Raw genomic sequence first — 14820 nt, 5'->3', positions numbered from 1 at the left:
TATTCTGCCATACTGTGCAGTTTCTCCTATTCATAAGTATTGGAGTGAACCAACCATCTATGTATTTCTGTAGTTTTTGTATTAGATTATAGATCAGAAAAGTCATACATCTGAAGCTGAATATGTGAGGCAAAAGTCAAAATGTATATGTTTACCAATCACGGACTATGGTAAAATAATTTTAACAGTATACTGAAGGAACCATGTGGAAATAAATCGCTATTAACCGATAATCTGCCACATAATCATGATTTGTGAAGAAAGGAATAAAAGTCATTAGTGGTTTACTGCCACTAGTGTTCATTTCATTATGAAATCACAGTGAAATATAGGTTTAGGTAAATTTTTGGAGTTTTGCTAAATGATATGCTTTGGTCACACTTTATTTTAAGAACTAATTCTCACTATTAACTATGGCTTTTGCCTTTAATAAACTCCTAATTTGCTGCTAATAGTTATTAAGGTATTTGTTAAGTGTAGGTATGGGTTAGGATTAAGGGATCTGGAATATTGTTTTGCAGATGCTTTAATATGTGCTTTATAAGTACTAATAAACAGACAATATGCCAGTGATAGAGAGAATTGGTCCTTAAAATAAGAAAAAGTATCAACATTTTTTTCTTTTTTTTTTTTTTGGGCAAAAAGGCAACCCTCCCAGTGATAATACTAGAAACACCCTAGAAACAATCCAGAAAACCCTAGAAACTTCATTATAATGCCTTAACAATCACTCACAGTGCTCTAGTAAGTACACTGACAATGCACACTCATGTTTGCTTTTAGGAAATACAAGTTTTAAGGAAGAAGCCAGAATGAACAATGTAAAGTACGCAGTTACTGTGTATATGTTTGCCGTGTATTCATTCTCTGTCCATTCACAGTTGATCCATGGTGGGACAGCAACTGTCCACTCGCCCTGAGGACATCTTCCCTCTCATTTGACAGATCTCCCCCGATTGCTGGACACCATGATTCTGACTGGAGACCCAGGCATAAGTTGCTTTTTTTGGCTTTAGATTGCGAGGGGGAGAGTGACCTGACAAAACACCTCCAGTGGACCAACGCTCTGGCTAATGAGAACAGCTCTGGGCCAAGATACCATAGACTGTCAAGGGCATCTGTGAGAGAACGTCATACATGACTTCACAATTTCATGTTAAAATAAAAGCGAGAGACCGTTAGGAAGAAAGAGGCAGAACAAGTCGAGTCTTTCATCTTTCAACCTGTCATTACATATGCTCTTTGGAGCTGAGAGTTTGATCGTAGTACAAGCTGTGCTGTCCTGCTGACTGACAGTCAAGAGAAACCTTGCCACTCACTAGAGATTACGAGTTTGTCAAACATTCGTAAAAATCACCCCTTTGCACCACAAATAATGTGTGTTCCTGTAGCACTAGCGGCAGAGCGTGACACTGCCAGTGTTACGGGTTTGAGTCGGTCAAGGCTGGGCTTGCTTAGATTTGCACCTCCTGTTAGATACTGTAACCAGACTTTATGGTTTCAAAAAGCAGATTTGTCTCATTCCGGGATGGTTTGAAGCAGGGAATGGAAAGCCTGCAGTGAAGCTGGAACTGAGCGATTGCAGAATGTTTCGAGTGAGGAGGGGAAATGGCCGTCTATCCACTCCACTCACATACTCGGCTTTCAGGCTATGATTACACTAGTGTGTTTTTGTATTAAAAGCCCATAGCTTTTGTTACAGTTACGCCTGGCATGCACACTACTCTAGAGTTTTCGACCCTTTGAAAACCGAGACTTTAGGAAATGCAGAAGATGGGTCTATTATTTTTACTATGTTTACAGCTCCATTATTATTTGAGCCACAATCAATCACAACAATTTATATACAAATACAAATGATTCAGCATATAAATCGTTAGTTTGTTATTTTACACACATGCACACAGACATTATTTCACACATGACACAGTAGTGAGATGCATAAGAAATCGTTAGATGCGCCCATATTTTCTGATAAGAAGAGAAAACGCGAGCATTTTTGGCAATCGTTTCTGTCCAGTCCACTTGTTTTATGGCATTTAGCCACAGCTGTCATAATTGTTTATTGTATTTTTGTCTGGCAGTGGCAGCAGGTATGCGATAAAATTTCAAATTGGAGCCTCTAGCACATTGATTCTGGCACCCAACATCAAAACAAGATGATATTTTAAGCTTCTTATGTAGCCGAATCTGCACTGGTTTGAATTGGCCGCCTCCAGTTTTCTGTTTGTTTTGCGTAGTATATTATATAGCATGATACTACAGCGCACATGCATTTTCAGTTAAGTAGTGTGGATGGAGATCGTTTAGCTATCGTCTAGCATTTGTCAGATGAAAACAACAAAATGTGAACTAACCGCTTTACTAACCTTTTTATTGTCTACAACATCTGCGATATTCAGTAGAAATACACTCATGCTCATATTGCTTCATTAATTCCACAGTTCTGTGTGCTGCCACTAGTCACATTCCCTACTAGTCAAGCAAATGTGAATAACATAAAATCAATCTTTGTTGTAGCTCTTTCTGAAAAGTAAAAGAGCAGACTGCAGACGTGTCCAAATAACCATCTGCTAGCCGGGTGTGTAAGAAACCGGCGGGTCCCATAAAAAAGGGGGTAGGCACATGTAAAATCTTGGCAGAGGAGATGCACACCATTAGCCTAATGACAGAATGAAAGATGGACGACTTTGTGCGGACGGAGACATACGATTAAAAGGCCTAGGAATGCAAATTTGTTTTTTTTACAAAAACAAGAAAAGTAAGCTCACAAAGAGAACAAAAAAACTGCAGCGGTCTCAGTGTTCGTGTTGCTAGGAGGAAGACACAGTCAGCTTTAATTCAGCTGTGGCCATCAGAAAAGAAACGCTGCACCCACAGTCTTTTCATGTTGCTTCTTTGCCTTTGAACTGCTTGTTTAAATGTACCTGCGACTTCAAGCCTTGAATGGCATAATGGGAAAACAGAAGTAATTAGGGAGCTACCGCCGTCCCCTTTCCCTTTCACCTCTTGTCTACCGTACTTCAAAGTAGCACATCTGTCTTAGTCTTGGGCAAGAAAATGTATAGAACATCCAAAGCCCTGCCTGGAGGATTAGCACGTTCAAATATTGTTTAGCTAGTGTCACTAATTAATTTAACAAAGCAGCTTTAAAATCACTTTAACATGCAACGTTGTAAGTCACAGAAATGTTGGGAGAAGGAATAAACTTCTAAAGACTAATGTTCTGAAATTAAAGTCACAGAGAACTGAAGCTGATTTGTTTGTGCATTAATTTAAATTCTAACTATTTGTAACATTTTAGATTAAGGAATGCTATTCACCATTACTTGTTAGAATGTGTGCTACTACCATACTGGCTGTTTATGAATAGTTATAAAACATATATCAATTATTCTGCAAGACCATATTCTAGATCCCATAATCCCCCAATACCTAAATATAACTACTACAATAACTGCTGGTCACACTTTAGTTTAAGGTCCAATTTTCACTATTAACAAACCATTAATTATGACTTTTGCCTCAGTAAACTCCAAATGTGCTGCTTATTAATGTAGAATATGTGCATTGTAAGTACTAATAAACAGCCAATATGTTAATAATAGGCATGCTAATAAGCAACTCCTTTATAGTGAGAATTGGTCCCTAATACTAAAGTGTTACCTACAGTAACTGTCTTACTATCAATAAGCAGTAACTAGGAGTTTATTGAGGGAAAACAACAGTGCATATGTGTTCTATTATCTGACGTGTTAACGTTTTCAAACTAAACAATTTTTAGATAGGATCCTAAACACAACCTCATTCTCATTCCCTGCATCAAACTCATGGCACTGGATGCACACACAGAAACACAGTGTTTACAGTTTTATGGAAATACCTGTAGTTGCAATATGAAATGTAAGCTGCAATCAAGTTTATTGTCAAAATGTTAAATACCTCTTATCAGAAAAAAGTTGGACATTATTTTATTTTATTCCATCATTTTTTTAAATTGGGATAAGTGTTGCATGCAGGAACTGTGACATCAGTAGAGTTATGACAGTTTATAACGTTTTGATTATGTGAAAATATGGTCAGTTTTGATGTCATGCTGACTTTAGGATGGTATACGGATATTTTATTACACTACAGCTTTAATAACTTTGACTTACACAGAAAAGCAACAAAAATGCCTATTCCCCCCCCCCTGCAAAATACAATAAGCTCAGTCAGGATAATTGACTGAACAAAATTCTAATGGACTTTGACATGGTCAAATATACTTGAGGCTATTTGCTCTGTCTTATCAGGAGTAGTATGGCTCAGACGTGACAAGCAAAAACATTTTTTTTTTTTTTTTTTTTTTTTTTTTTTTTTTTTTTTTGTGAAACAGCAAAAGCACATCTCATAAAACTTCAATCTCAGGGAGCCTGTGCTTATTTGCTTAGAGAAGCACAAGGCAAAACAATGCACAGCAGTTTGATTCCAATTTGGCTATATTGATCCCATCAGACAAGAGCAATTTTATAAGCATTGGTAGGTCAACTTGTTTCATATTCCAATCAAGAGAATGGATTCCACCTCATGATTTAGGTACATTTGTAATTTCAAGCTGAATGAGATTTGCAGAAGCTATCCGAGGCAGTTCATCTGTTAACAATGCCCTGGCACACAATAAGAAATTGAAATCTCGGTGAAACAGCATTCAGTTTGTTTTGAATTCTCACAAACATCACAGACAATTTCCTCGTTTTTGGAGGGTAAATATCTAGTTTTATCTACTTGGTAAAAGCATTGTTTAAAATGCTTTGTGCTTAACACACTCCAGAGATTGGTTAAGAAAACCGCAGTCAAAACCCAAAAGCGGCACACAAAAAAACTACAATGAGCAACAGAAGCAAAACCCCGTCCCAAACACAAATCAGCACGCAGGGAGGAAAATCCATGCGTCTTGGCAGATACATCCGCCGTGAGTAGCAAAAAAACAAAGCAAAGTGTTCAAAAGTGAATTTTTTTTTTCTTCCAAAGTTTCACTGCAAAACTGGGATTTGCTTAAGACTCGATTTGGCAGCAAACAAATGCAGGATTACCTTCACCGTAGCGAAACAAACACAGACTTGTGACTGGACAGAACACAAATAGATCAAATCTTCTCAAGGAGACTGAGATAAAACGTCAATATTTGCCATCGCAACAGATGTGCTCTATTGAGTGCAGCATGTTCAAATCTGAAAAATGCTGCGTTCTGCAAATACAAAGACGTCCCTCTCTCCCAGATATAATGTATGCTGTCTTGGAAGATTCATATCTCATTAAAGTGAGGAGTGACAGAATGCAAAATGTACTTGGGTACTGAATTAATGTAAACAAAACATGTTTAAATGTGCTGTTTGCTTTGCCGTCACTGTTGCCATATTGCGCATACTGTCTTCACAGTACACATCACAGCTGATTCCCTATGGCAAAGACGGCCCTTATCTCGGGACTTTGTTGTGCTCAACATACTTCAGTGACTCAGAAAACTGTCTCAGTCAGTAGGCAGTAGAGGTGAAATGTCATTTTGAGGCTATTTCTTCTATTATTTTGGTGAGGCCTGCATTTCTCCCAGAACATTTTGCAGTGGATGGCCATTTCATTGTGCTTGTGTGGCAGACAGATTTGACAGAGCTGTCTTTGGTGTACAAGCAAACATCACCATTACGTAGCTCGTTCAAGCATTTATTTTTCTGTTCTTCAACAGCTTTTGATAGGAACAAAATTTGCCATTTTTAAAGTGTAAAAAATGAAAGACTAAATAAGATGCAAGAAAACATTGACTGCCGGCCTCTTTCCCCGGCGATCCATTTGAGATGTCAGGGGGAATCTCACAAAACCTGTCAAGAAATGTTCAGGTTTCACTACAAAATTCAATAAAACTGTATACTGTGTGTGTAGACACAAACACACACTAGTGCATTTGTATTTTTTTTTTTTTTTTTTACATTTAACTGTTTGTAACGTCTACATTTATAAAGTTTAAAGCTTTTATAAATGTATACATGTATGATGATATAAACTTAATACATATAATTAAACAGCTATATAAGTAGTATATGTTGTACTATATTTATGATGACACACATTAATGATTTACACAACAGTTAAAGAAACCAATGAGAATCACCTTTGATAATTGGAGAGAGAGAGACAAAATATTATATGATAAATGATTATGCGAAAACTGGCATAATGTCAATGGCATATATATATATATATATATTCTTTTTTTATGTAGAATGATTTTATTTCTTTTGGTTTGGGGTAATACGTGACCCATCACAGAATGTTGTTTCTTACGAAATGCAGAAACCTGATCAAAATGTCCCCAGACTCCATAACTCCAACATCATTAGAAACAACTATACAGCCAAAAATGTAATCTCAGAGTATAATTGACTAGAACCGTTTGAGAAGCAGTCTCATTATTTTGCTCAGTCATTCATAAACATTGGTTTGCTTCATTGTCACATTGTAAACAGCAATTACCTAAATTATTAATTGATAACCTGACAGCAAATCAGTTGAACAACAAAAGCATTTATGATTGTGAGAAGCAAAGCATGCATCCATTTTCTGGCTTTTCAATGCAAGTTGGTCCTCATATCAAACAGACAATAAATAAAATAATAAATACAATTAAAAACAACTTGCAAAGGCACTTATTCTCCAACATTCATCTTCTCTGTTGACCGTCCAAGTGAATATAAACTGATGCTCTTCGGGGCTGACATTTGAGCCACCACACAGTCAGTTCTTTGGCAGAAAGACACAGCTAGGGTCTTGTTTCCTTGAACACAAGCTAGTAACTAGGAAAGAACGAATGTCTTTGTTTGCGTTTTGTTTCAGGCCTGCTGTGTGAATGTGGGCTGCTGGGCTCTGTTCTTAATGAAGGTTTACAGGGAGAGACGTGTGACGTCGCTTCAGCCTTGAAGGAACATCGCTTCCCTTAAATAGAATCACCTTAGAAGACATCAGCTCCCATGTGACCAAATTAAATTAATATGCACTGATTTTATATAGAGCAACCAGCATGAAAAGCAAGGCGAAACATGTTTCATGGAGTTTAAAGTAATTTTACATAGATTTGCTATTCATAAAACATTAGATCTCACTTGGAATCTTTATTATGCATATTTCCAATCTGGTATCGCATTAAAGACAAGTGAACCAAGAAATTGTATTGGGAACCTATTATGCATGCTTAAAGGTAAGGCAGTTTTTGAGGAGAATACATTGTTCTTATTTTGTGATAGATAGTGAATATACTGTGTACTACACATCTTCATGTTAAGGTATAAGCAAATTAATTTACACTGATAATTAGTTACAGCAAGCATCACTGTTATTACTGCTCATACTTATAAGGGCCTGAAAGAATATGGAAAATGAATCTAGTTTTTTATGCACTAATCTAATATCCTTTCTGAATTTTTGCTGTTAAACAAATCTCAGGTTTTTTCTGCCACACGGATAAAAGGAAAGTACCTCGAAATGAATGTGATGGGTTTTGCACATGTCATCGTCTAAACAAACTCGAAGATGTTATCCAGGAAGCTTCAGATCTTTTATGCTGCTTTTGAAACGTGAAATGAAAAGTGTAGCTGTCACGTTTGAGGAGTAATGGAAAACACTTCTTTACCGTAGGGTTTTTTTTTTTACAGTTTCTCTGTGGATGCAGAAAAAAAAGAAAAAAAGAATCTTCCATAGGAAATGTCATGGATTACTGTAATTAAGTGTGCTGACATTTACAAGAATATAATTTACTTAACTTAGCTACAGGCTTTTGTATGAAGCTAATTATCATTAACCAACAAAATCAGTGATTATCCAATAGGTTGACTGTTCACAAGAATTTTTAACTTTCTATGATAAAATACTTTTCTATGTAAAAATACTGTAAAATATATTCCAGTGAATTTTCAACACCATGCTGATTTGCTGATTATCAAATTATAATCAATGTTGAAAACATCTGTGCTGCTTCATATTTTTGTTGAAAACTGTGATAGAGTTTTAATTTTAATATTTAAATTTACATTTTTAGATTACATTTATTAGGATTCTTTGATAAATGGAAAGTTCAAAAGAACATTTTTTTTAATAACATTATAAGTGTATTTACTGTTACTTTTGATCAATTTAATGCATCATTGATCATTGCCAAAAATATTTGAATGTATTTTTTTTTATTCTTACCCAAGACTTTTGAATGGTAGTATATCATGGTTTCCAAAAAATATGTAGCAGCACAACAACAACAACAACAAGAAATGATTCCTGAGCAGCAAATCAGAATATGAGAATGATTTCTTAAAGATGAAGACTGGAGTAATAATTCGGCAAATTCAGCTTTTCATCACAGGAATAAATTACATTTTACAAAACATTCACAAGAATATGTTTACTTTAACAACATTTCACATTTGTAACTGTATTTTTGATCAAACAAATGCATCCTTGGTAAGCAAGAAGAGACTTTCAAAAACGTAAAAAAAAAATCATGCCATTCCCAAACCGTGTAGCGTAGGCCTTGTAGGTAACAGTCACAGGCTACAACTTTTTAGAACTTAAAATGTGTAATCAAAAATTGGTTAACATTATTGTTAACAAGTTAACAAATAAATAAAGTGTTAGCCAATAGTCATAACTAGTTTAAGAAAATCCACTAATTCCGAGTATGGGTCACCATACTTGGCCATGTCTCATGTCACTTTCACCTTTTTTTTCCCCGATACCCTGTTTAATGTAAGATTGTCATGCCAGCTAACAGCTTGTAGCTGATTTAAACATGACACTGGCATTAAAAAGTGATAATGAATCAGATGTTATAGACAGACAGTCTTGAGTCATTTTCTCAATGTTTGCAAGGAGGCTCTCAGGACAGCTGCGCTCCTTTAATTATTTTCTATTGCTAAATTACAGCTTCCTTTTCCCCAGCCATGTGCTCCTCAATGCAGGGACATGTACTGTTGTAGAAAAATGCACCTATTATTTATTCACTCATTTTCTTCACACCTATGCTCTTCTAAGTGCAGACACCTCATTAGTATGTGATCGCCAACATAACATGGAGATCTGCACCTCCTTTACCACAGTCCCACCCCCACCGTGACACTTCCAGTCTGATTGGCTGTCTGTGTGTAGGTTTTTATTCATTTTTTTTGTTCAATGACAGTCAGTGCAGTGAAGCAATAAGAGGTTTACAAATCCACACGGGTGCTGAGGATGAGATCAGCACAAAAGTGTGTGAATGAGTTACAGCATCTGGCGGAGAGCTTCACTGAATGTGCTAAATAAGTGAAAATATTCTATAATATAATATTTCTGGACATCACGGTCAGATATCAGATAGCAAAAGAAAGCTACTGCAACATACTTAATATGCTTATATAATAATGCATATTACTGTAAAGCAATGACTGGTATACTTTTGGTTTATCTGACATTTATAGGCCTTGCCTGTTAACAAAAATCCTAGAAAATTTTTGTTTTGTGTGTGTATATTGGCCTGGTCGATAAATCTGATAATATATGGATATTTCTAAATGCAATTGAACCGAATTAATAGAAAGTTTTTTTTTTTTCACCTTAGGGTGGAAAGGTTAGTAAAACAATGCATTGAAATACTCTCACACACATATGCCTATAATACAGTGAGACCTCTTCGTAAAGTCACTTCCTTTGGCCCTGAATGAATGAGCTGTTTTGGATGAATCAGTTGAATGAATGAATCAATGACTCACTCATTTAGACAATGACTTGCCACCATCTACTGGCATTTCACTATCTTATTTAGTGTATTTTCTCTTACAACACTTCATATTTCTAATATTGTAATCACTTCACAATGTAAATGCACTCATGGCATGTCTGAGTTGCATTAAACAGTCTATGTAAATACATATAAATGCCACTTCATATATTGCTTCTGTGCTACTTCTGCAGTAGTAGTTTGTTGTTGTTGTTGTTGTTGTTGTTTTTTACATGAAAGAGTTACAACAAAGTTTTCATTCATTTAAAAAGAAAGTTACAAAAATGTACCTATAAATGCCATAGAACATCAAAATAAGGGGACAGATATTTGACCTTATTGGAAGAGTTGCTTACAGGTTTGGGATTATTTTTCAGTTGTTATTTTAGTCTCACTGAATCATACAAACCTTCCTCCTTTTTTTTTTTTTTTTTTTTTTTTACAAAACCTAGTAGGTAATATTCAGTTCCTAAAACCAAAATATTTAGTTTGTGTTCCTCCAATAATTCCATGACAAACTCAGGTTGTGTAATTATTTATGCTATCTTCCTCACACCTATCTGTACCTCTACAGTGCTGGGGTTATTCTGTGTTATGAAGGGAATCTGCTTTTGAATTCAAAGTGATTTTGACTCAGAAATACCGACAGACTGACTGTGCCCACAAAGCACTTCTATCGCTGAATGCTCATACTCTTATTGAAACACTTTCACTTGCATATATCAGACTGGACAAGCATGGGTGCCACAAAAGAACTGTCATAATTACAAAGGGATTCAATCACAGAAACATCAAAGCAGAAATACAAAACGACTTGTCATGTACTTAGCAAGCGTAACACTAAAGCAAACCACAAAGACTGACATTTTCAAAAGCAAGAATTCTGATGAATATCAGAAGTTTTACAGAGAAGAAAACATGAAAATAGCCTGAAACTATAAAATCTTCTGCCAGTCCCTCTGTGACCTCTCTACCCTGTCCGAACTCGAAACTCATCTGAAAACACATATCTTTGTGTCATGATACTCTGGCTTCTAAATTCAGCTGTATCTGTTCTTTCCTTGTATTTTTTTACTCATATTTTTTTTCACTGTATGCCTTGCTTTCGTTAAGATTTGTGCTACTGTTAGCCATATTATAATCATTAATATCAATCTATTTAATATGAATACATTTAATCTGAAGTCCACAATGTGGCTTGATGTTAATAGGTGGTGCACAACTAAAAGTAGCAACCGGATCATTACAAGATTTAGGGATAATATATGGGGTAATAGAAACTCATCACTGCAGAACAGCCAGCTTCAGTGTTTCTCCACTTTTTGCATTGCTGAATTAAGCTGAAATCTATCAAAGTATTAACTGGTTTGTTACTGATGGATAAAGATGATGAGTATCGCAGTTTTCAGAAATGTTTGCACAGATTTCCAGCAATTATTCTCGTTCAGTCAGTGTGATTTGAAGCAGCATCGAGGTAAAAGCTCATGGTACTCACATGCATGAGTGACAGAGAAACTGTTGGAGGACTCCAGGTTATCTACGTTGTAATTGAGATGGAAGGGTTTCTCAGTCGTGTTCTGATTGGTGTTGTAGAGCTGCACAGCGAATCTGAAAGCGCTGTGTTCTTGCACGGTGGAACGCATGAAGAGCCCACCTTTATGAAGACCAAACAGCAGTGAATCAGAGAGGATGCACAGATTTCAAGCTATTTAAAACAGTATGAATATTAAATACTTGGCTTAAACGTCATTTAGACACATTTATGAATGTGTTCCAACATAGTTTATACACAGACTCAATTCGATTCGCCTCCATTCGTAGAAAGGAACTTTCCCTTAAGTTTATGAAAAGCGATTGATATCTGATATGCCTGCAAAGCGGAAAACCAAGACGTTTTATTGATTTATTTGTATTTTGCATAGATATAATCATAATCGTTGTATTATGTATGACAATTCTGTTTGGTAGGCGCTGATTCCTTAGATTGCATTAGTGCAGTTATGATACCGCGGGCAATAATACCGTCTTCATATATCACCTAAACATGCATCTAAACCTCGACATACAAAGCCAAAAGAAGTCAGGCATATCCGGACGGACTCACCGATATTGATTTGATTGGGGAAGGCAGCGAGAGATGTGCCGAATAGCCATAATAAAAAAAGCAGCGCGCTTTGAGCCATTTTCTCTCCTGCCTCAAAAATCAAGCCTTAGAAAACGAGCTGTTGGAGGAGAATCATAAACGCACAAATCCAGCCGTGAGTGAAGAGGAGCGACTCATGGAGAACAATTCTTCTGCATGTGAGGAGAGAGACAGACTGAGAGAGAGAGAGAGAGAGAGAGAGAAGATGGTCGAGGCGACTGAGAGCATCACATTCAGACTGAGTGCGAGCGGATCCTCCAATTGGACCAGCAGGGCGATACTGATCAAACTTGAACTGACGTTGAAGAAGAAGGAGATTTGGTAACACTTTCTATGAAGTCTGTAGATTTAGTGCATGCGCTGTAGAGGTTTTTCATAATGCATTATAGTACAGTGGTTAGATTTGTTCACGAATTAACGGAGTCACATTATAACACTTAAATAGTAATGTAATGAAGGTAATGTTTTTTTTAATACACACTATAAACAGTTAAATCTGCCGATAAAACGTTACAATGCATTATAATATAAATAAATATACTGTATATTGCAAGCAAATACAATTTATCTGTTGTATTATAGACCTAATATATTCAAATAATTACCGTCATTCATAGTGCACATTGCAAAGCAGACGTTTTTCTTAAATTATTTTGAGTACGTTTAATAGAGCTATTATAAGCTACGGCAGACATCGTCTATTCACTGACTGATGTGTACACTTTTAAATAATATAAAGCACTTTAACATGATGTAACGCAATGCTGGTCTTGAGTTGCAAAACCTAGACATGTTATTGGCCTAATGTAATAGCATTCTACCTGAGGTTATTCTCACTATCACGAGAACATGCATCTGGTTGAGACGTCATGAACGAATCAAAATTCATTGAGAAGTACAGTAGTTCTAGTAGAAGTGGAAACCCACCGGCTTATATATCATATTAAATGACCTCAGTTCCTTAGCAGCACCATGTCAAGGGTCCAAATCATGCAATTGTCTTAAAACGCAACATTTGATATGTGACGTGTTTAGGCGAGTGCAATGCATTTATTTATTATCACGCAACCTACTCTATGTGGCCATCAGTGACCGACGCGACAGACCAAACGCTGTCACAATGATAGGCTACTGGATCTGCTGGCATTAGCGTTCGGTACAGATGGGGTCACGTGGAGACCGTATGATATTGTTTAGGAAGGCGCTGACGCGTAACCTGAAGCTCTTTAAATTGAGCACCATTGATCGTTTGTTAGGAATCGTTCACCGTAGCGTCGTACGTTGAAGCGATAGATTAACAACCGCGTGGAGTAAAGCAGTCATGTTACAGTTCGGGTTTAAAGAGAGCAAACGGCTTTAAACAAAGGGTTTTTAAAGGTGTTTAAGTGGGTGTCTAAACAACACAGGGACCAACAGTACGGTGGTCTGTCATGCGTGCACAGATCGCCAGTTGTCACAAAATCGTTTTTTATGCAACACAATGAAACATTGTCGATGTGCCTTTCAAAAAGTTCGTCACACGTCACATTAAAACGCAAGGCGTCAAAAAAAAAAAAAAAAAAAAAAAAAAAAAAGAGAAGCGACGCGATGACCAAAGACGCCCATTATGTTGCACGTGGACTGACAATTAATAACATGGCAGACGGAATGCAATAATGAGCACTGTGTCAACGCCACAAAACACAATACAGTCTTTCACACAGACTGCTGAATAGTGTTAATGAATTAAGTGAGTAATAAATGTGGACACATCAAAGAGACCTAGTTGTGTTTTGTTGCGATGAGCCTTTTCTATACCAGCTATTATTGAGCCTGGCTGCTGTCCATGGTGCTGAACACATTCGACACCAGATATGTAATTTCGTTTATTGTAGATTGATGATCTGGAAAGATTGCCCTGGAGTGTACTTTATATTACAGTGTTCAATACTGTGTATTTACATAAGTGAGTACTGTGAAAGTCTGTGTACTGTTTAACTGCATGCAACTTTTCCCTATCCCAACAAACCAATACATGATAATATATATATATATATATATATATATATATATATATATATATATATATATATATATATATATATAGAGAGAGAGAGAGAGAGAGAGAGAGAGAGAGAGAGAGAGAGAGAGAGAGAGAGAGAGAGAGCACACCATTCCAATGCAGTTCAACATCTGTTATAACATTATTTTATGAAAATAAGGAACTCATAGCCTTGCATTGTCTATCCTCTGTGGTTCGAACTGCGTCCTCTAGGGGTCGCTATGGGGAACACCTGGTAGAGACCCGTGTCTTAAGCATACATAAAAAAAAACACCAACGAGTTGGATGGCGACAGCCCCTGACGTCACTACTGGCGCAGCTATGGATAAATAGGCACCGGGAGAACATGTCATTCTCTTCTTAGTTTTCACTGACTGTTCTGTTTGAAACATGCATCTGAAAGAACTGGTAAGAGCGAGTTTCTCAAGTCTCACATGGCGACTACTAGCAAGCATTTAGACAGTGTGTGCATCCGTGTGTGCATTATTTGACACCCGATGACAAACACAATCTTTGCATCATTTGTTTGGGTGAAGAGCACTCACACGATGTCTTTGAGAAGGCAATCTGCGTGCATTGTGAGGGTTTTTTTTTTTTCAAAAGCTCCACACTCGTTCGTCTCTCTTTCCGAGGAAAAAAGAAAAAAAGGGCAGCCATCTGCTTCCAGCGGTTCAGGACCCAGGACTGCTGAGGCACGGAGGAGAATGAGCTCGTGATTTAGATTTCGTGAGTTTAGAGAGGGACTTTCCCTTTCGCGCTCGTTGGGCGGCGGACGAGAGAGCCTTGTGAGAATGATGTAATATCTTTAACACTTTCCAATACTGATGTTAGTGCCCTGCTGGGTTCTACCCAGGAAGAGCA

General features: G+C 36.8%; 1 protein-coding gene across 3 annotated transcripts in view; it reads right to left on the bottom strand.

The window, feature by feature from the left end:
* The window catches only part of LOC127970980 (glutamate receptor 3), a 125070-nt gene extending 112875 nt beyond the window's left edge, over positions 1-12195 (bottom strand). Inside the window, exons 1-2 of one of the 3 annotated variants that reach the window (XR_008156725.1) lie at positions 11880-12195; positions 11271-11429 (exon numbers count right to left, since the gene is read on the bottom strand). Coding sequence is in view for 2 of the 3 variants with exons in the window: in XM_052573705.1 (XP_052429665.1) it covers positions 11271-11429; positions 11880-11958 (238 nt within the window). In the remaining variant the exon portion in view is untranslated. The remainder of the gene's footprint in view (positions 1-11270; positions 11430-11879) is intronic. The other 2 variants (XM_052573705.1, XM_052573704.1) reach the window with 2 other exon arrangements.
* Positions 12196-14820: the final 2625 nt, after the last annotated feature.

The sequence above is a fragment of the Carassius gibelio genome, chromosome B14 (assembly GCF_023724105.1).
Source record: "Carassius gibelio isolate Cgi1373 ecotype wild population from Czech Republic chromosome B14, carGib1.2-hapl.c, whole genome shotgun sequence".
Lineage (NCBI taxonomy): Eukaryota > Metazoa > Chordata > Actinopteri > Cypriniformes > Cyprinidae > Carassius > Carassius gibelio.
Note: the sequence above shows the minus strand (reverse complement) of the source record. Positions and strands in the feature narration are given on the sequence as shown.